Below are 22,599 nucleotides of genomic sequence, written 5' to 3' on the forward strand. Positions count from 1 at the left end.
TTTTCAAGCATTTTAGGCCAATTTGCACTTGTTTGGGATATCTGATTCTACTGACGGTGTATCATTGGAGGGGGGAAAACTGGTGGCTGAAATTTTGTTACTTCCATGAATTTTGAATTTTCACACCTCCCGCCCATCAAATCTTGGAAGATTAAGTACCTGTAACTTGCCCCCGCCTTGCAAATGCCCTACAACCTGCACGCACCTTGACGTGACTTTGCGCAGACTTTGGTTTGCCATTGTCTTCTTTCGGGTAAGTTGTCTTCTATTCTTTGCTTGCCTCACCAGCTAGCTTCTCTCTGTTTTGGTTTGGCATTGTTGTCTTTCATTGATTATTCACCATGGCAACATGCATCTCGCCATGGCTTACAAGTGAAGCAAATAGAGGCTGTGAGATAGAAAAGCTGAAAAGCTTGGTTAGGGCACAAGGAACAGAAGACTCCTTACAGAGCAAGAGCAGCAAGAAAAAGTTGTTACAGATGTACGCATTCGATCATTGCCATCAAAGCGAAGAAAACGAGATGTGATGTCATGATTGGTGGTAGCATTCAAGGAAGCAACATCAAGTCATTTAGGTAAATACCATTCTCGAGTCTTCACAAGCTTTAGCCTGCACTCTAAAGTTCATAGAGTGACAACCTTACTAATACCTTGTATTTTCGTGCCAAAACGTCTCCACTATTGCAATGACTTCTGCACTTAGGCTGTCTCTCCTTTTCTTGCATTTTGTTGAAGCCCATAGACTACTCAGATCGGGATGATCAGGCATTGCTTCCACTCTTCATGCATCTCTTGAGGGTTTCTCCAAATAACAAGGGCATCTGTAGAAAGTAGATGGGATACAAGATGTTTGACGAGCACATCATACACATGCTTGATACAACGTAGGTTAGTGGTTGCCTAAACCATCCCAGTGGTTGCTTGTGATTGAGCGTGGGGATAGTTTACTTGTTTCATTTCTTGATACAATGCAGGTCAGTGGTTGCCTAAACTAGCTCGGTGGTTGTTTGTGAGATTGAGCTTTGGGATAGTTACTAGGTTGTGGCCTGGACTTAATGTGAATGTCCTAAACCGGACCAGTGGTTGGAATATCATGCAACCGTGTGGTTGGTTCAACTCAAACACTAGAGCTAGGCTGGCTTGGACTTAAAGTGATTGTCCTAAACCAGCTCAGTGGTTGGAACATCATGTAATCGTGGTTGGGTCAGCTCAAACACCAGTTATGTGATTGTCCTAAACCATCCTGGTGGTTGGAATATCATGCAACCATGTGACTGGTTCAGCTCAAACATCAGAGCCAGGCTAGCTTGGACTTAAGTAATGTGATTGTCCTAAACCAGCTCGGTGGTTGGAACATCATGCAATCGTGATTGGGTTAGCTCAAACACCAGTTAAGGCTAGCGGAGGTAGGCACTAGCAACGAAATGCATTTGTGTTGGTTTAGGATTACCTGCAACCCCCACAAAATATAACCTATAGTAAATCCCAAACAACCACCACACTTGTTTCAGTAAATCCCAGTCTATGGGAACTCTATGTTCCTCCTCCAAGCGATCAATCTCATCCACGACAATCTTGGGTTGTCGAGGGACCCCTTGCGAAATGGCTTCATCAACCTCAAGACAAGAGGAAAGAAAAATGTCATTGCCTCTGTGGCTTTCCATCTCTATTCCTCTGTTGTTCCTTCACTCGGGACCTGTCGGGTTTTTTAACTAGTTTGCTCTCCTGCTATCCAAGATGTAATTGTTCACATATTCTAATTTTCAAATCAAGCCGTCTTGTGAGATCTTTGTCATCTTTGAAGACCCGTGTACTGAAGATTCCCCACACATTACATTGATGAATATGACAGGTTAGTTGTATGAAAGTTAAGGCTAGAGGAGGTAGGCATTGGCAACGAAATGCATTTTTGTTGGTTTAGGATTAACTGCAAACCCCACCAAATATAACCTTCAATAAATCCAAAACAACCATTGTGCTTGTTTCAGTAAATCCCAATTAATAAATCCCAAAAAAGGAAAAATATAAATTCCAAATAGTATACTAATCCCAAACAGCCATCGAGCTTGTTTTAGTGACAATGACCGTGCATGAGGGACCAACTAATTCATAGGTTCAGATTAGCATTCAGTCAAAATCCAGACTGTAATAACAATGGTTATGCATGAGGGACCATCTAACTCATAGGCTTAGATGAGCATTGAGCCAGAATCATACTATAATAACAATGACTTTGCATGGGGGACCATCGAGTTACAGAGTGGCAGCCTTAGCAACGAGATCCCCTCCAAATTCACAACCGTCTACCTCTCCTTAAGTGGATATAAGCTTCCTGGCTACATACCAAAAATTGTATATGCTTACAGCAGCAGTGACTGGCATGCCATAAGTTCAACATCCACTGGGTTACATGCATGACATCCCAACTCTGAAATCAAAATAAGCCATAACCTGAGGATGGGTAATAAAATAGATCCGGGAGTATGTTATTTCTGTGCCAACATGGACTTAGGTAGCACAAAATGTGTGTGTAGAGAAGCGGTAAAGCTCCACTTGTACTTGTATAAGGCTAGGAATAATCCCTCTTAGGAATCCAACTTGCATGCCCTACATGCAAGTTCTACATACGATTTCTACACGCAGTTTCTACTACATGCAACTCCTACATGCATGTTCTACAAGCAAGTCCTACATGCAACTCCTACATGTGACTCCTATATGCATGTTCTACATGCGAGTTATATATGTAACTCCTACATGCAACTTCTAGATATGTAGAGAGAGAATGCCTTACAATTCCTACATGCAGAGAGAGAAGCTCTCCAACTTGTATAAATACCCCATAATGGAATGAAGCCCACACTCTTTGGGGCATTGTGTTGAGTTCTAAGCTCAAACCCTCATCATGCTGCTCCCCTCGCGCTACTATAGACTCCCAAGCCATAGCAGATAAGACACATGACCTGGGTTAAGGCTACGTCCTTGGGTTAAGTTTATGGTTAGACTAAATTTACCATGGTTAAGTTTTTGTAGGCTTTGTTAAGTCAACTTGCTACCATGTGGCATAGTACCACATAAGCACAGTGTGTGTTCAATATATGAACCCCTATGCCACATTTTTGATGCTCTTTTTCATAAAAACTTCGACAAGCCATAACTTGCAATCCAAGAAGAATTTGCACGTGCTCCAAAAAGGAAAAGTGATCGCTTAATCGAGCTCTACACACTTGTTAAGTCAGATTTGCTATATGCAATTAAACACTGCCTGATTTGAAAGTTTCTTCAAGTGGTAAGACATTTGCAATGGCAATATGCACCCCAATTGTTGAGAAGTTCATTGGGGAAGGATTTCACACCATGTCTACACAAATGAGGTATCTCTTGATGCATCATAAGCTTTGGAAGACTATAAAAGAAGACATACCCACTGCACAAAATAAAGCTTGGAAAGAAAAAGGCGAAGCAGTACTATCACTCATTGGTTTGCACTTGGGTCCAAACATAATTCATCATATAGACTCTAACGATCATGCCAAAGATGCATGGGATGAGTTAAACACAATGTTTTGTGCAAAAGCCAAAAACCAAGAAATTTATCTTAAGATTGAATTCCATGTTTTGTACATGAGCTTCAATGAATCCATGGCACAATTTATCAACGAGATCAAAAGCATTATGACCCAACTACTTCAATGAATCCATGGCACAATTTATCAACGAGATCAAAAGCATTATGACCCAACTAGAAGGCATGAATGTAAAAGTAGGAGAAAAGGATGCACTTGCAATCTTCCTTAAAAGCATGCCTGAAGAGTATAGCGCACTGATAACCACTTCGAAGAATCTTCCAAACCAAAGTGTCACCATTGCAAGAAGCTAGGACACAAAGAAGGAGACTGCAAATTAAAGAACCAGCAAGTCAACTACGTGGAGTCATCATTAAGCCTTGAGCAGAATGACAACAATAACATGTATTGAGAAGAAAAAGCCTTTCTATATTTAGCCTATATTCTTGTAATCAAACTTGATCACCTGTAAGTAGCCATGTAAGCAATCAGGGGAGGTATTGAATATAAAAACCACACTTGACTACCTTAAGTAGCAATGTATACACTAAGGGGAGGTGATGGATTTGTAACTCACATCTGACCACCTTGTAGTAGCCAATGGATTATTGCACCAAGGGGAGGTGTTGAGATATGGTGCCATGTGCAAAAGGCTAAGGTATGATATAGAAATGTATTAAAGTAGCCACCCTAGGATGTGGACTACATGATGTGAGGATGTGGATCAAGGACATCCACAAGGAGAGATGTGGATCAGAGGATCCCACAAGTGTTGATTATTATAAAGGCTCTCTCTATATAAGAAGCCTATCTTTGTATTGTTCAAGAACACACACATTGCAATAGATTCAGTGTTTCATATCTTATGTCTCTCTCATGGTGTTTCAATCCTCCTTGATCCCTCACTTTAGCACTATGTTCATGGGGGGAAAAGGGGAAATAAGGATGTGGAAGAGCCTTTTCCCTTGGTGCATATCCAATAGAAAACGAGAGAGAGCTATAAAGAAATGTCACATCAATAGTAGAGAAGTGACGCAACAATGGTTGGAAATACAGAGACCCATAGCATGGAGTGCTATTTCCATGGTCCCCCTATTTCCCACGTATTTTCCTCTATTCCCATGACACATTTTGCACAACATAACAAAAATACCTTTTTCTTACTCTCCGTGATAGAAGGCCCTAAGACATGGATAGAGAAAAAGAAGATTATCAAATAAGGTGTTTGAGAAAGAAAAGGAGAGAAGGATCAACAGAGAGCATGGGAGAAAGAGAGGTTGGAGGAGGAACTTCACAACCATAAATGTGCTATAGCCTCTACAAACAAAAGAGGCAACCCATAAAACTATCACCAAATTTGCTAGTTGTCTCCCAAGAATTCATGTTGCAACTAATAGTCATGATCGACCCTTAGTATAACACGCCAAACCCCCACATATCAATAAATAAAACTATGAATGAATGGAGATCCTCTAAAGTAAAAGGAATCCAAAAAGCACAGAAATCGAAAGTGACATTTGACACAATGCTTGTTTGTTATCATCTATGGCTTGTGTGATGGACAAATTACATCTATGTAATGGGGGTTGGGCAACCTAAATTTTCCCTTCAGGTCACCAAGAAGATGGAAGGGGAATCAGTGTCATCAATGCCTCTATGAACCATGTCCTATCTAATCTCTTCCCTTTTAGGTATATATCGCCAATTTGCCTACCCTTTCTGCAAGAGAGAGGGGCTATAACTTGCCCTTTTGTGGAGCTTTAGGCTCATCCCATTTGTCCACCGTTTAGCCAACACTTAGGCCTCATGTCTAGAGAAGGGGGGGGGGGAGAGAGAGGTTTTGGGGGATAAGGGAGGCGTGCACAAAAAGAGATAGGGGACACATGTGCACATGTGAAGACGACATGCCACAAAATATTCACATGCACGCGCAGACACATCACAAGGCAAAGACATACACAAAACAGTTTGATAAAGTGGAAACAGCCCAAAACTGGGCTAGATTTTAAGCATTTGAAACATTTTGCCAACTTTACAAGTAGACAATTTGCTGCAAAGTAGGAATGCCACCCTTAAAATATAGTGTCGTCTTTTGTTGATCTTTGCTAGGAGTAGGTAACTTAGGTACCACCCAAGACCCTCAAAACCATCATGGTCATGATAAACTATAAGTTTGAGTACATGTAGGGTTTACTTGTTCATGCAATAGTTCTTGCACGTAGCATTGTATTTCCATGTGAGTTGTCTTATCGTTTATTTTTTCACAAATAAAAGGGCTCAAAATATAGGTCGTGCCACCCTTTTGATAGAGAATGGACAAAGTTCTGAGTAAGCAATGCAAGGTGCAACGAGGGAGCACACACATGGAATCACTTTTACCCTTGAGTCTCCTCCTATTCAATTCTACTCCACCACTGAAAACCTAGAAAACAGAATTTACATTGTCTTGTACCTCGTGAACCCATGTAACCTACTTTCTCTTGTAGAGCAAGGGGCAACATGTGGTTCTTGCTGTCTTTCTCTTCCCCCTTCCCATGCTGTCAGACTATGAGCCCTTCACCCATGATTGTAAGAGATCCTGAAGGATCCAGGTTGCACCTATTCAACCATGAAATTAACATCTAAGGTTTGACATGTGAACCCAGTGCCATAAACTGAACAATCAAGCAACAATTTTAATGTTCCCTGCAGTGCATCGGCCTCTTAGTTAGTGTCTCTGAGATATGCATTTACTAAAAACTCCAAAGCAGCAGTGGCCAAACCATTCACAAACTCTGCAAATACAAGATAAAGACATGTGGCCTGGCTCAACAAGCCTACTTTAATGACTACTCCTGGGCGATCATTAAAAAAGTCTTATGGGGAGAAATCAATATTTTGAAAGTACCAAAACCGATCACCAAGAAGCTGCACATCTCAGAACTGTTGACCATATATAGTCTTCTGATCTCCAAATAGAAATGTATTAGTCAAACCAGCAACGTACAAAATATACAAAGGGATAATCAGCAATACTCATTGCACGTGCCGTCTCTGATCCTCAGTCGCCAAAAAGGAAAATATACCATTTCAGCCTAGCCAAGCTGTACAATATGTATTTTCAACCAACTCGCCTTATCCGACCCTCTTGGCCAAGGCCAATTGATTTCTGGGCATTTTGGATACCCTTCGGATCTGCATAGCGTCGAAGGATCAATAATATTTTACATGCAAGCATAAAATAAAAGGATTGTGGTATAAAATAGCTACAAAATTAATATCAGGAAACTGACATCTTACAAAACACTCACCAAAGAATTGTGTGAAAATCCGAGTGAAAAAACCCAAGTTGCGAGCGACACTTCTACCAAGTTCAGGAGGGAGAGGCTTCAGCAAGGTGTCCAGGCTGAATACCCTTTTCATGAACTGTGTGATATGACCATTAGTGCTCTCTCTCTCTCTCTCTCTCTCTCTCTCATTCATTAGCTTGAAAATTAAACAAGGCAGCGAGTAGGAGAAGGCATCCAAATAGCTAAATCTCCAAAGACATCTGAATGCTGTTAGATTTAGTCCCTTAGTATGGCCTTGTAGGCTAGTCTAGTGATTTAGGGTAGCTCTAGTTAATTCTTGGACACTTAGTCCACGTATAACACTTAGTCAACGTATGAGGCTTAACCCTATTCCTAGGGTTCATCATAATAACTTGTACTTACACTTCATCTTAAATACTGCAATCTACGTACAGCTTTACTGCTCCACTGTTGTGTTGCCTGCTTCCATTTCCCATCAGTGGTATCAGAACTTTAAGGCTTACAGCCATCGATTCTTTCCTGTTGTCCCTCTTTGCTGGCTGGTTGATTTCTGGTTTGTCTCAATTTGGCTGGTCGACTCAATTCTCTCTAAACAGGTCTCCCATTTTGCAGATTTCAGTTTGTTTCTGCCTCCTCAGTCCTGCCCACCATCTCCTCCAGCAACTCGCTGCCATCCTGGAGGACATTTGCCCTAGCTTCTACTGCAGTGAAGCGTGGGAAAGAATTGAATCTATCCAAAGGAGATTCATAGCTAAGGAACTAGGAACCAAAGCACAACCTGCTTACCCAGTGTTGCTTGCAGAAGTAGGAATGCTCCCTCTAGAAGAGGAAGCACTTGCTAGTGTGATGTGAAATCTTATTTTATTACTATATGAGGTGTTTTACGGTTTTTAGTGACACCGAGCGAGAGGCTGTGTAAAGGTGTTTTGTGAACCTACCTCCTCTATGGAGTCCAGAGGGAGGTATGGAAAAAGGTAGGAGAAAGAGAGATTTCGAAATTCCTGAAGGGTTGAGGTGAGAAAGGGATGAACGTAGCTGGAGAGAGCAGAGGTGTAGGAAGGAGAGGCGATAGAGTAGCTGAGTGGCAGGCGAGCAGATCGAGACTGATCGGGGCTGCGTGGGTGTCGAGAACGCAGAGATGGAGGCTGTGTTGGTGCGCCATGGCTGGAAGGATTTTCGGCCAGGGCAGGGAGAGGCGCAAGGAGCTGGAACAGGGTGCGCCCACCCTGTGGGAGGTGCTGCCTTTTTCGAAAAAGCACCACCCTCCAAAGCTGGGAGGGTGAGCCTTTTTTGGAAGCAGGGCTTCCTAATTTGGCTGCCCTGTTCCCTATATAGTTGGACAAGGTTCCAAGCTCAGCCATAGCCTTGCGAGAAGCATCTTTACCTAACGTCTAGACTGCGCCATCGGGATTCGGGACAGCCTGTGACAGGCTGCCGTACAGCCAGCGTCATCTACCGTACGCCCGCGCCAGCGTCCGTACACCTGCGTCATCAACTGTACAGACTGCGTCAGCATCCGTACAGCTTGCGTCACCTACCGTACACCCACGTCAGCAACTGTACGGACTGCGCCAGCATCCGTACAAGTTACGTCAGCAATCGTACAGATCACGTCAGCAACCGTACGGATCGCGTCAGCAACCATACAGCCGCGTCAGCCATCCGTACGGTTTGCGTCACTTGTACGGTCAGCAGGAGGGTACCGTACAGTACGGTTTGCTGCAGGAATCCGTACACTGCAGCCTGCAGCGAATTCAGCAAGACTCCGGGTTTATTGCGCCCGCGGTTCGCCAGTTTTCAGCATCTTCTTCTGTCAGCATCTCTTGGGACGGTTTTTCTCTGCTCCACTCTCCTTTCAGCTTCGATTCACTCAGTTATTTCTCTCAGTTTATATTCGTTCAAATCAGATTTCAGATATGTCTGATCCTGCAAATCCCGAGTTCACCATGGGAGATCAGGATTTGGATTACACTCCTGTGGGAGAGGAAGACCAGGGTCTTTATGACGATCTGATTACGAAGAAGGCCTTCAATGAATTCACCACTGCTCTGGATGGAAAATTCGAGCTGGTTAATGCGAATCAAACGGGGTTGACACAGCAACTCCAAGGGATTCAAGCGACTCTCACTCTTCTGGCTAGCACCGTGCAGGCACTCACGCATGTGGATGCCATGGCTTCAGTGCTAGGTCCAAACATAACTCCAGACCCTTTTCCGGGAGATCAAAAGTCTCGAACTAAGGAGGTGGTTGACACTTGGTTACACAAGTGGCAGGTACACTTCTAGTTCCACCCGTACCCAGATGAGAAGAAAATCCAGCTTGCAGCCGGTTTCATGTCAGGTAAAGCGTTGCTATGGTGGAAGGAACTCCAACCTAAGCCGGATACATGGATAGATTTTGAAGGGGTCTTCAGGAAGGAGTTCCTGAAGAAGGAGGACGATTATGATATCGTTGGCAAGCTTAAAGCCCTCGATATGTCAAAGCTAAACTTGTTATTTGAAGTTTATCTTCAAAGGTTTCGAGATCTGCAGACCAGGGCCACAAAGATGGATCCAGTGACCTTGTTAGGTTTCTTTGTGGATGGTTTGCCAGATTCGTACAAGTTGCAAATAAAGAACAACAAATGCACAACGTTGCAAGAGGCCATGAACTACGCGCGTATTTATGATGATACCATGGCTGGTGCAAAAGCAACTACAGTTTCCGACACGAGTGGAAAGAACAAACGCAAGTTCTTTCAGCCTACGACTGGTACCGGGGAGACGAAGTCTACGGACAACGCCTCCAAGAAAAACTTGACTCAGGCAAAGAATGGTCGAGCCCGTTTCCTTCGCACATTGAAGCTTAAGAAAGAAGGACGTTGCTTCTATTGCGAGGAGCGGGGCCACACTAAGAATGAATGTCCAAAGCGCAAGAATCAAAAGTTAGTGCTTGGACCGAAGCTCCAGGCGGGTCCAGGTACCAAAGCCAAGGGAGCGAACCAAGTTTCGATGACAGGTATTTCTGTAAATGTCATTACCTACCCACTTTATTGTAATTGCACTTTCAATACTTCGTTGTTTGGTTCCCATGATCTTTTCCGAGTTCATGGAGAAGTTATGGACCAACAGGTTCACATTCTCTTTGATCCGGGCAGCTCTCACAACTTTGTTAATTACAAATTTGTGCAGAAGATGGGGCTGTCCACAGTACCTAGCGATCACACCTATGAGGTGCAGCTTCCAGCTGGGAAGTAATCTTGGGATCGCAAGGTTGAAGCGCTTCCTATCCGGATTCAAGCTTACACAAGGGCTCTTACGTGTTATGTTATGCACCTGGAGCATGTAGACTTGTTCATCGGAATAGAGTGGTTTAAAACCCACAATATTCAGATTGGATGGACGGAGCATACCCTTTCTTTTGTAGATAAGGACACCCAATTTTGTATTCAGTGTGATAAAATTCCCTCTTCTCGGGGACCTATTGTATCTGCGATGCAGCTTCGGAATATATTAAACACTTCTCATTATGATGTCTATCAGTGTGTTTTGATTCCGCTTTCTTCATTTGTTGTCTCTATAATTAACAAGAATGATTTAAGTGTGTTTGAACACCGTGAATTGAGAATGTAGTTGGATAGTTTTAAAGATGTATTCCCTGCTCAACAGCCGGAAGGTTTACCTCCAGAACGGGCAGTAGATCATCGCATAGACTTACTCCCAGGGGCTCAACCTATTAGTGTACCACCTTATAGGATGAGCCAGGTAGAGGAGGATGAGTTAGCTACCCAGCTACAGGATTACCTGAATATGGGCTATATACGCCCAAGTAAATCATCTTGGGGTGCACCTGTCCTCTTAAGAAAGAAAAAAGATTCTACCTGAAGAATGTGTATAGATTATAAACGATTAAATAAAGTGACAATTAAGAATAGATATCCTCTATCTCGTTCCGATGATCTGATAGACCGTTTGGCCGGAGCGAAGTATTTCACTAAGATTGATTTGCGTACGGGTTATCACCAAATCTGTATCTATGCTAAACACATAGATAGAACCGCATTTCGAACTAGGTATGGTCACTACGAGTTTCTTGTATTACCTTTTGGTTTGACCAATGCTCCTGCTACCTTCCAGCAGATGATGAATGATTTGTTCCGAGATTTTCTGGGCAAATTTGTCGTAGTGTTCTTAGATGACATCTTGGTATATAGTCGAACGCTTGAGGATCACATAGGACACCTCCGGATTGTCTTAGTTATTCTAAGACAGCATAAGCTCTATGCCAAGATGAGTAAATGTGACTTCTTTATGAAGGAGATCATTTACTTAGGACACAAGATTTCTTCTGAAGGTATTAGCATTGATCTGGATCGTATCCAGAAGGTTTTAGAATGGCCTATCCCTCAGACTGTGAAACAACTTCGTTCTTTCCTAGGATTTACAGTGTTTCTACGGAAGTCTGTGCGTGATTATTCACATATCACGGCACCCCTGACAAACATATTGAAAGGTCGCGGACGCAGGTCTACCCAGCCGATCTCTTGGAATGATGCAATGAACACGGCTTTTGAAACCTTGAAGTTTTCTATCAAGGAAGCACCTGTTCTTGCATTACCCGATCCTACCCGGCCTTATGTTTTAGAGGCCAATGCGAGTGATTATGCGATTGGGGCAGCTCTATTCCAAGAGGGCAGACCTGTAGCTTTCGAGAGTAAGAAGCTAGACGACACTCAATATCGTTGGCCCACACTCGAGAAGGAACTTTATGCTGTAGTGTATGCTCTTAAGGTTTGGAGACACTACTTGTATGGTTTAAAGTTCCTTGTATTGACTGATCATCAGTCAATTAAGTATGTGTGTGATGGATCAGAATTGAGGGGACGAAAAGCTAGATGGGCAGAATTAATGCAGGATTTTGATTTTGAAATTCGTTATCGTAAGGGTTCGTTGAATAGTGTGGCGGATGCCTTAAGTCAAGTTAAGTTTGTAAATGCTCTGTCATTTACGGAAATATCCTCAGACCTATTTCAATCCTTAAGAGGGCTATATGCAACTGATAGTCATTGCAGTTCTTATTCGCAGAGAGTCCAGGATGGGAGCTATATGGTTGACCAGGACTCAGGGATTGTGCCACCTACGGTACAGGCGGCGGGAGGTCACTGGATGATTAGGAACGGCTTGCTGTTCCGGAATGAAAAGATTTGTGTGCCAGATGTTCTGGACCTTAAATCCAAGATACTCTGGGAGTGTCATGATGCTCCTAGTGCTGGACATCCGGGTATACATAGGACTCTGTCTCTTGTGAAGCATACCTTTTATTGGCCTAAGATGCGTGCATTTATTGAGAACTATGTAGTAGGTTGCCGGGTTTGTCAAGTTACTAAGGCAGAACGACTTAGAAGCGCGGGCTTATTACAGCCGTTACAGATTCCAGGTAATAAATGGGAAAGTATTTCCATGGATTTTATTACTGGTTTGCCTCGAACGTGCAAGGGTCATGACTCCATTTGGGTCATAGTCGACCGTTTGACAAAAATGGCTAGATTCTTACCTACTAGAACAACTATTTCAGCTGTTCAGCTGGCTCACGAGTTTGTGGACCACTTGTTTAAGCTGTATGGTTTGCCATCTAACATAGTCAGTGACAGGGACTCAAAGTTTACAAGTAACTTTTGGACACTTGTTTTTGAGAAGCTAGAAACTACTCTAAGTATGAGTTCCTCGGATCATGCACAATCCGATGGCAGTACAGAGAAGGTTAACCAGTTGGTTGAAGACATGCTTCGGGCATATGTATCTAAGAGACAGTCTTCATGGGAAGATTATCTACCTATGATAGAATTTGCTTACAACAGTGCAAAGCATTCTAGTACTGGTTACAGTCCTTTTATGCTTATGTACGGGTTTCAACCTAAGTCACCAGTTATGGTTGGATTAAAAGGAATTCAAAATGATGCTACTAAGAACTTCTTGCTAGACATGCAGGAAATGTTGCAGTTTGCCAAGGAGTCTATTAGAAGTGCCCAAGATCGCGACAGATTTTATGCTAATAGACATCGTTGACCTAGAGAGTTCTCTGAAGGAACGATGGTATATTTACGAATTCTTAAGGAATCCAAGAGCCTAAGTACTGGTTTGGTTCCGAAATTATCCCCCAGATACTGTGGCCCATTCAAGGTCATTAAAAGAATTGGACCAGTTGCATATCGACTAGAATTGCCTCCTGATGTTAAAGTCCATCCAGCCTTTCATGTCAGTAGACTGAAAGAAGTTTTGGGTGCGGATGATCAACTTGTTTCTCCTCACGAGGTAATAGAAGTTACTGATTTGACTTTTGCTCCACACGAACCTGAGTGTATTCTTGAATTTCGTGACAGACAGATTCGTAATCGATCTATCACGGAATACAAGATCAAGTGGAAGGATCGTGTTGAGGAGGATGCAACATGGGAGACATTACAAAACCTCCAAAGAACATTTCTAGGTTTTTTAGCGAACTCAGGAGTGAGTTCTTAGAGGAGGGGGAGTATGTCATGTGCACAGATTGGTATCTGACGTGTACTGGGTACACAAGACTAGCTCAGGTAACCTGGGGAGGCTTTGAGCTAGGCAGGCTTGATTCTCGGGTTGAGTGGCAAGAGTACGAACCATTTATAGGTCTTCGCTATTTTTGGCGCTGGGGCCCAAGTCTATAAAAGGGGCCCAGGGGGTTCAATTCTCAAGGTGCCGATGGGAGTAAGTTCCGTTCCCAAGTGCTAGGTCTGTTCCTGGATTGAGTCGCGGACGCGCGCTTGCATCTTAGCGTAGCCCAAGGCCCAGTGGCAGATCCCAAGCTTCACAGCGCCACCTGGTGGTATGGGACACCAGGCTGGTTTGGATCTGATTGGGAGTTCGTGCCAGTAGCTCAGCTCGTGGCTCGGAGGGGACATCTCCTGATTCGGGATCACATCCCGTAGATGTCATGGTTGGGTGGTGAGCAGCCTGCTCAGTTCACACGTGGTGTGTGTTTGTTTTGCAGATCAGGGAAGTTATACGTCAAAAACGATCCATCCTCATATCTCTTGCTGAAAGCATCGAGTCTTCTCATCGCAAGCCCTTCTCAAGGAATCACGATTTCCAAACACGTAGCAACCGAGAGAGCACACAGCCTATGGACTTCTATTTCTTCCACAACTCTCCCAATCATGAGTGCACATCATCAGCCAACGATTCAGCCCATACATGAGCGGAAATTCAGATTTGCAAGAGTAATCTCAAAAAGCATACCTGAAAGACATCTTTTTTGCATACCTCGCGTTGAATTCAATTGTGATAGGACGGCTCTGATACCAAATGACACGACCCCCCAAGATCTAACCCTATCATTGACCACGTCCTCAATACAACCAGAATCATAGCGCAGGTGCCTCGATCCTCCTGACCACCCTCGAGCACGTGGCTACAGCTCGACTCATCCATAGGCCTGTATCTAACCCAAGCGTCCCATACCACCTAAGCCCGTCCAGAGGACCTTCGATACACCACCTATGATCCACCATGTAGATGGCCAGAGTCCCGGCCTGGGTCCAAGCCCCATCCATCAGTTGAGGAGCGCTCAACTGATCTACACAATAGCACTAGCCCTCCCTCTATATAGAAGGAAACCCGCTATAGACAACACAATGCTATGAATAGCTCCCTCCATATAAAGCAAGCACTATATATGAATCAATCTCTATATATAGCAATCTCGGCTAAAAATAGCCATCCAGCCCTATGCTATCCCGTAACCCATGTTCACCTGATATCCAACCCTAGGTACACCATGCACATGACAGGAACCCTTAGTGTTGACTTCGTGGCTCAATCAATTTTTCAGTGGTGCCTACGAAGGACGAGTGGTGCATCCTAGCATCCATGCACCTGGTCACCTGGTGGCTCAAGTGACAGAAGGGCCACTATGATGCAGACGAGGAGACACAGCTGGACAGAATTCGTGAAAGATCTTCGATCACGGTTCCTGCCACCGCAATATCCAGAGTCAGTTCTATGAGCTATGCCAGGAAGACACTGAGACCGTGAATCATTATGCCAATCAGTTCACTAAGGTGTTTATACAGTTGCAGTTGGAGGATAGTCAGAAGCTGAGCAAATTTCTCAATGGGCTGTGTACAGACATCCAGTGGTATGTTAGAAGTTTCAAGCCACTAGATTATGAGTGTGCATACGAGCTAACTCAGAATTTTGAGCTCATGCACAAGGGTCACAGATCCAAGCAGGTCAACAGTAAGAAGTCACAAGGTTCCACACCAGGTGATGGTGGGAATGGGCAGTAGAAGAAGAGTTGGATGGCAAAGGATAGCAATGGCTATGGCGGGTACTTGGATACAGCAACACAAGCACTCTATGCCAAGAAGAACAAATGCTTCCATTGTCATGTGCCGGGCCATAATAAGAAGAATTGCCCGCATTACCAGAAGCTTCTAACAGCAGGAGCCACGTCAAGTGGTTCAGCAACAGCTTCAACAACCTCAGTAGTCATTGAGGAGCTTGATGTACAACAGACTACAGGGACAACCTCAGTAGTCATCCAAGAGCTTGAAGCTCAGCAGAAGGGGGAGCCTCGTCAGTTTCCCAATATGTTTCAATTTTATGGACAGGTCAGTGGTCAGAAGGACCTTATCCTGGCAGACTCGGCCAGTTCCGAGGACATCATCTCCACCAAAGCAGCTCAGAAGGCTCAGTTGCCTCTTACGCCAACGGAACCAATGACCTTGAATGGTGTATTTCCAGGCAGCAGATAGAGAGCAACATGCAGGTAGCTTCAGCCACTCTGAAGATCTCAAGGTGGGTACACAGTCGGCCACTTAGGGTTGCACCTACTCAGGCAGCGGACGTCATCTTGAGAGCACAATGGTGGCACCAGTTCGAAGTCCGACCAGATTATCAACACCACAGCTTGGATGTCAAAATCCCAGGCCATGGGTCCAAGTTCATCTATTGGAGTAAGGGTGTTCCACCTCGACCTTTGATATCAGTCATTCAAGGGGTTCGAGGCTGGCACCAACAAGACACAGTATTACAGCAAGATACAGTGTTACAGCAGGATATAGTATTACAGCAGCCAACAGGGCTACACCAAGACCGGGATGCCTCTCTCAAACCCAATCTTCCTCCGTCCCTATCACCAGAAGTGGACCGACTTGGGAAGATCTAGGCCAACCGAGATCTGGCCAAACCAGCTCCACAATCCCACTGACCAGCCCATGTAGGACTGACTCTAATCAGCCCCAAGGCGATGTCAACTGACTGCCATACCTCCTGCTTTAGCCCGATCCCCAAGCAGCAGTAGCTGCTCCTGGTTGGGCCATTTCCACTGTCCAGGCCCAACAGATCCTATAAATCCTTCTAATGCATGCCCAGCCTTCTAGCCCAATGGATGGTACTCCTTTTCTGCCCATGTGGCAGCCAGATCAGGTCTGATTTGCTGCCTATATGACAGACTCTTGGAGACAAAGCGATCACAAGTACACGGGTCAAAATGGATTTATTGGAAGAAATGGCCGTCATATGCATGCTCTTTTGAGATGCTGCAAGTACTTATCTCTACGAGATGATTCCACATTTTTCACTTCCGCTCACGACACAGTCAACAAAAATGCTACAGACATTTATATAACCCACGTGGTGGAAGCTACGGACATTTATATAACCCAAGTGGTGGAAGCTAGGAGAAAACCCCCTTGAGCTGCACCATGACGCTACTCAAACTACTAGGAGCTCAAAGCACACTTTTAAAGCTATCTATCTCATTAGAAGAGACATCCTTCTCCAATAACATGCAATGCACATCCCGAGGCAGTGTAAATGGCCTCATTGAGGTGGATATCCCCTCTCCTTAGGTTAATCAGGACAGCACTTGTATTTTGACTTATTTCAAACACCCCCTAGCTAATGAACATCGCATTGGATCTCTCTCTCTCTCTCTCTCTCTCATGGGTGTGCAGTGGCGGTGGACCCAGGGAGAAAGCAACCCTCGCATGGATGTGTGGTCTGGACTGGGAACGAGTGCATCCATGTGTAAGGAAGAAAGAAATTGTCAAATACATGAATTTATGGAGGAAAAGCGAGTGATTAGATGCATATGAATAAGGAGACATGATGTTGAGAGCCCACAGTTGTTTGTCATCACTACGCAGAACGCTCCAACTTGTACAGCCGTACAATACTAGAATGGGCTACTACGAATCTCCGGAGACTGAATTAATGCACTCACACTAGGACTAAGTATAAGCATTAATCAAATGGTGGAAATTTACGAAGGAAGGAGTACATGCATATGAATCAGGAGCCAGCAACTACCTTTGCTGTCCGAGGTAAATGCTTACTTGCACGACCGTATAATAATAGAAAGGCCGATAGAAATCTGCCATTTAACGACACTAAGCTAATACACTCGTACTAAAACAAATTGTCAAACATTTTATGAACAGCGCATTTATAAAAGCCACAAGTATCTCATAAAACTCAGACTAGCCTAAGGCAACGAAACCCAATACATTAACAAGCTTCCATGCAGTCACTGCTGTGGCGTCCTTAAAGGAGATTCTTTTTCAGGCAATGCGAGACAGAACCGTGAGTCCTCAAAAAGTCTTTCTAGGAAACAAATCGAATTTCATCAACAATTAATCCTAAAACGGAAACACAAGAGAGAACACAAGATTTATGAACCTGGAAGTTTTTCTGGAAAGCAAACTTCAGGCGAGGATCGATTTCCAGACCGCTATCCTCCTCCCGCATGCGTCTACGGCGTTCACGAGGGTCCTCAGATTGAGGTGGCGGCACATACATAACGGCACCCTGACCGGGCTCATTGGTGGCTCGAAGCTTGGCATGTTCAAAAGTGTCCTTCATGGGGGGGGTCTGTCGCCAGGGGACATCAGCATTTTTCTTCCAAGCAGGGGTTTCACTAGATTTCCTCGGCATGGTGAGGAAAGAGTCTGGAGAGGCTGGATGCCGATGAGGATTTAAAGATATGTGGGAGGTCAAAAGAGGCGAGACGCCATAGCCGGAGCTCCAAGCTTGTCCATAGCAATCCTTAGTCTCTTGCTTTTGCCTCTGCCCAAGACATAGTATTTTACGAGTCACTTCAAGCGGCCAAGATGCAATAGTAGCCGTGAGATCAAGCCACATTCCGAAAAGGAATCTGGCCCGTCCATTTGCGTGGCCCGTCCATTTGCGCTTTCCTCCACCTGGGAGTATCGGCCTCCCCAAGGCCCTCCACGTGGGGGACTGGCCCATGGGACTGGCCCGTGGTCGGTCCTTTCATGGTCGAAAAGTGGCCCGCGGCCATCGTGGAGGAGAATGGGCCTCCCCAAGGCCCTCCACGTGAGGGAATAGCCCGTAGTCAGCCCTTTCCTGGTCGGATAGTGCCCAGCCAATGTCTCACGGTGCCCGATGGCCACTCGCCATTAGTTGGGCACTTCCCTCCTAGGAAAGACCTCCCCCGGCCCACTACTATTGTTGGAGGGGCTGGCGGTGATTACAAGAGACTTGGCCCACATGGGCAAGCCGTGGACAGTCATGTAAGGTCCGGCGACAATGGATTACATGTGCCCCTAACATCGTTGGGGTCTCCAGAGACTTTAGCTTGCATGTGCCCTTGATTCTGATAACTCCAGCCTTGACAGATTGCAATCGAAAACCTCTCATGTGCCGAATCTATCTGCCAATGTTTCTAGTGATAGATCGAGTACGCCGGAGATTGCATTCCGGTAATCATGCTACCTACCGGATGCTCTCAATTTAGGGGCGCATGGTTATCAAGAGTTGGCCGGACCATCTTGGAGTTACGAGCACATGATCCGTGATAGGATTCTGACGGGTGAAGGGCTCTTTATAGTGCGGACTGGAGTGGGGTGGCAGCCATCCTATTGGTTGTCGGATGATTTTGTAGGAGTTACTTGGCTATGCACTCCAATAGGTACCTTTAGGCATCGATTGCATCTTTCGTTTTGCATTTGATAGCCACATCAACACATGGTTGTCGGAAGGGCTCACAATCCGAAGTTTTTGGGTCATGTGAATAGCGTATGAGCAGACGTGCTTGTTACGTGAGTGACTCTTGTCTTGAGTTCAATCCCCAGGATCGATGTCTGATGAACCCATGTGAGGGACTTGCCTTATGGCCTAACGTTAAAAAAATCTTATCTTCGCTTCCCTGCTTCTAGGCACACCCAAAGATCATGGATTGGTAAGGGCACAATCATGCATGGCCCAAAATTAAAAAATTGGCCCGAATTGGTTCGCAAAAGGTGGGAATCGATTTGACTAACACAACAAAGTGTCATTCCTCCTTGAGAGGAGAGGCATCACTTAGCCAATAAAATGATGCAAAACATGCCTTCTACAACTTGCAAGATTTTAATGCAGTTCTATCAATGCATGCATTGCCAATGGGAGTTGCTTGGTACTTCGTTTTTCCATCCTCACCGATTGTACTCCCCTCAACTGGAACAGCAAATTATGGGCCATGTGTGATCGTGCCCTAAGATTGCCCACCCATGGCCCAAATCATTCGATGCACCATGGGCGGGCATGGGCAAACATAGTCTCAAACATCCCAAGCTCGGGTTCGCCAACGCACCACTCATCGGCCATCGTTCAAAAGGTGGTGTGAAGGGTTGCCATCCAAGTTGGCCCATTGGAGAGATGGACTTGGACATTGACACAAAAGATTTGTGTCCGGCATCTCTCCAGCATATGAAGGCCTTCCATGGACCAAATATATCTAGAAGTTTCACATAGCCAATATGGCCACTAGCTGAAAGGTTTTTGTTGTGGCATCATAGATTAATAGCTTTGACATGGTAACTTGTAGAATGTCCTAAATTCTATGAGGTTGACCCATGTTCGTGTGGCATCAAGCCACTGATAATTACAAGAGGTTGGAGGTCCAGATCCTGTAGTTTTTTTGGCTTTGGCTTCTTGGTTGAGGCCCCTTCCATTGAGGCTCATCTCTTCTTTTATTGGCTAGCAATCATGCGGGTTGTTTTCTTGGCTTCAAGGTAGAGTTTGGGCAAGGAGGCTTGTAGGCTATGGAGGTGAAAGAGGAGGAGCTCTTTCCAGGCTTGGAGGATCTAAAAATTGAGCTCCTCTCCCATGAGACGTTTATATAGATGATTTTCTAGGGTTGCACTCCCCTTGGTGATCCACTATCGAATGTTGCACTCCCCTCGTTGGTCCACCATCTATGTCAGTTCACATCACTCCTTCCTATTATTAGTCTTTGCACTTCAAGATCATGCCTCATTACGACTATCCTTGTTTGGGAGTTTGTGCCGGAATATGACACTCCCTTCCATGTGATCGATGTGTTAATATTGATTTGGTGTGTAACGGCTTTCCGATTCGAGGTGCTATGCGTGAGCATGCTATGCATAAATCCCAGCTCCCGATGAATCATAGGCATGTTCGAGAGGACCATGCCACTAAAATGATGGGATCCCCTTACATCAATGCAATGAAGAGGAGCATGCATAGAATGAAGAAGATTTTAATGATGCGGTCATGCAAGATTAGACTCATGCTTTTGACCCACCTGGCACATGAAGAAGATCCACATGAGGATGAGCCAATAGTCAATGAGGTGGAAGTTTCCATAAGTCATGAGGAGGAGAAGAGGCGACCACAATGCTCTTCAAAGGGGCAAGCCGATCTCGTCTTGCAGCCATTTTAGTGATTCTAAATTTGTGAGTAGCTATAGATCGTCGAACGCCAGTGTAGCTCCCCTCATCTAGTAAGTTCTTTTATCACATTTGCTTTGCTTGTGCGTTTGACTACCAAGCCTTCTTGCATGTGTGGTAAAATGTCTAGATACCTCCAAACCTTGCATGTCTTCCTAGTTGTGTGATTCACCATAGTTTGGACAAACTCTAGTCTGCTTGTATGTATCCAAAAAGGATGCAATCATTAGAACATGTATGAATTGAGTTATACTCCATTCCCAATGAACTTAAAATTTTCCTCGTTTCTTGATGATAGGATGGTATTTCCTTTTGGAAGCAATGTTTGGAGCAATGTGTAAAACAAATTTGATAAGAACATTTGAAGAAGGCTTGGTAGTCAAATGCAAAAGTAAATCAAATAGGATAAAAGAGAGGAGCATTGTAGTCGCCTCTACTCATAATCTCCTACTTAGGACTCATGGAAACTTCCACCTCATTGACTATTGGCTCATTCTCATGTGGATCTTCTTTGTGTGCCTCTATGGAAGGTGGGCCAAAGTAAGCACGAGTCTAATCTTGCATGACCGCAATGTCTTCTTCATTCAATGCATGCTCTTCTTTATTGCATCGATGCAAGGGGATCACATCATTTTGGTGGCATGATCCTCCATTAGAACACGCCTATGATTCATTGGATGGCGTGCAATCCAAGATGCAACCAAACTGGATGCCTCGTTGAACGAGAATTCATATCTTTAAAAAATCTTGAAAGCGATGAAGGATTATAATATAAATTAAAAGAGAGATGTGAGATTATAGGCCCATATGACATGCAATAATTTCTTATCCCAACTTTAAGGTTGGATGCCTATTGTCTTTTCTAGAATGGCCTCATGGACTTGATTGGTGCTATACCTATCTATTTGCTTTTAAGCTATAGGGCATGATAGCCCAATGGATAATAGAGAAAAATATATATATCCCTTTGATGAGGGCATTTATAAAGAGCATGACTCAATCCATCATGATCGTTTTAAGTTCAACAAATTCATAGATGACTCGATCTACAAGGAATTTCACTAGATCATCCTTAAAAGTGGTTTACTACTTCTGGCCACTTTATAAAGTAGAGTAGTTTGCGACTAAGAATACGTAGAAGTTCTAGGAGGAAGAAGGAGGGGAGATGGGGTTGAAGTCTATGTGCCACTTTTTGTAGTGTTAAGGGACACAATATTGGAAGTAAGAGTCTCATTCAATTTTCTTCCTATCTCCTCCTTTGGCAAGTCTCGCATGTGTCTGCATATGTGCGATTTTCCATTATGTGATGGATGGCCACTAATACCCTCTTTGGAGAAAGTTTCTAGCTTTTGGTTGTCCAAAAACTACCCTTATTAGCTCTTAGACATGAAAATTCTCCAAGATGAGTGGAATATCATCCCAAGCCATTTATCTTCTAAAGATACCTAGGAGCCCTTCTAGTCAAGGATTACCATAAAGCAAGCAAGGAAAAAGTGAGAAGACATAAATAAGTGAGCAAGAACAAGTGACAAAACATTGACAAAGTTCGCCATTAAAGAAAGGTTTAAGGCTAACATTTATGTAGAATCAATCCAAGGCATGAAGGGTTCCTTTTTGTTTCTTTACCTTTGAAGTTAAGACATGTACACAATTGATACTGGGAAATGATTGGGTTTAGCAATTATTGCCAAATACAATCTCATCTTTTTCAATTGCAAAGGCTCTATATCTTTGTGAGACAGCAAGAAATACATTGGACATCTTGAATATGTAAACAACATTAACCTTTTCAGATAATAGAAAAACTATGTACCTAGAATCTAAATGTAATTATAGATCAAAAGCTATGCAAATACCTTTGAAAATGTCATTATATCAATAGCTTTATATGTATATGTCATACAAAATATCTGCAACCATATGTCACCATAGTTGCATCTTCTGCAAGTAGCACCATACCACACCTTCAAGGGTTTCAGACTATTGAAGACTTGATGCAACTCAAGCTTAGTGAGAGCCTCTTGGTGTATTTATTGAT

At 44.0% G+C, this 22,599-nt stretch overlaps 1 protein-coding gene across 1 annotated transcript; it reads right to left on the reverse strand.

Annotated features, from left to right (window-relative positions):
- Positions 1–6,347: 6,347 nt before the first annotated feature.
- LOC147897751 (zinc finger/BTB domain protein) lies at positions 6,348–17,953 on the reverse strand. Its single transcript, XM_087380677.1, has 3 exons — positions 17,548–17,953; positions 6,857–6,971; positions 6,348–6,740 (listed from the first exon to the last, which is right to left on the reverse strand). Exons 1-3 carry the CDS (start codon positions 17,800–17,802, stop codon positions 6,667–6,669), a joined length of 444 nt encoding a protein of 147 aa, XP_087236803.1. The 5' UTR covers positions 17,803–17,953; the 3' UTR covers positions 6,348–6,666.
- Positions 17,954–22,599: the final 4,646 nt, after the last annotated feature.

The sequence above is a fragment of the Dipteris shenzhenensis genome, chromosome 10 (genome assembly GCF_047967505.1).
Source record: "Dipteris shenzhenensis isolate YYH24624 ecotype China chromosome 10, Dip_SZ_1.0, whole genome shotgun sequence".
Lineage (NCBI taxonomy): Eukaryota > Viridiplantae > Streptophyta > Polypodiopsida > Gleicheniales > Dipteridaceae > Dipteris > Dipteris shenzhenensis.

Excerpts from the sequence above, each read along its gene's own strand:
- LOC147897751 (XM_087380677.1), bottom strand. The coding sequence starts at position 17,802 with ATGCCGAGGAAATCTAGTGAAACCCCTGCTTGGAAGAAAAATGCTGAT. Across the intron at positions 6,972-17,547 it reads CTTTCCAGAAAAACTTCCAG|TTCATGAAAAGGGTATTCAG; the intron begins GTTCATAAATCT and ends CATATCACACAG. Across the intron at positions 6,741-6,856 it reads GATTTTCACACAATTCTTTG|ATCCGAAGGGTATCCAAAAT; the intron begins GTGAGTGTTTTG and ends GACGCTATGCAG.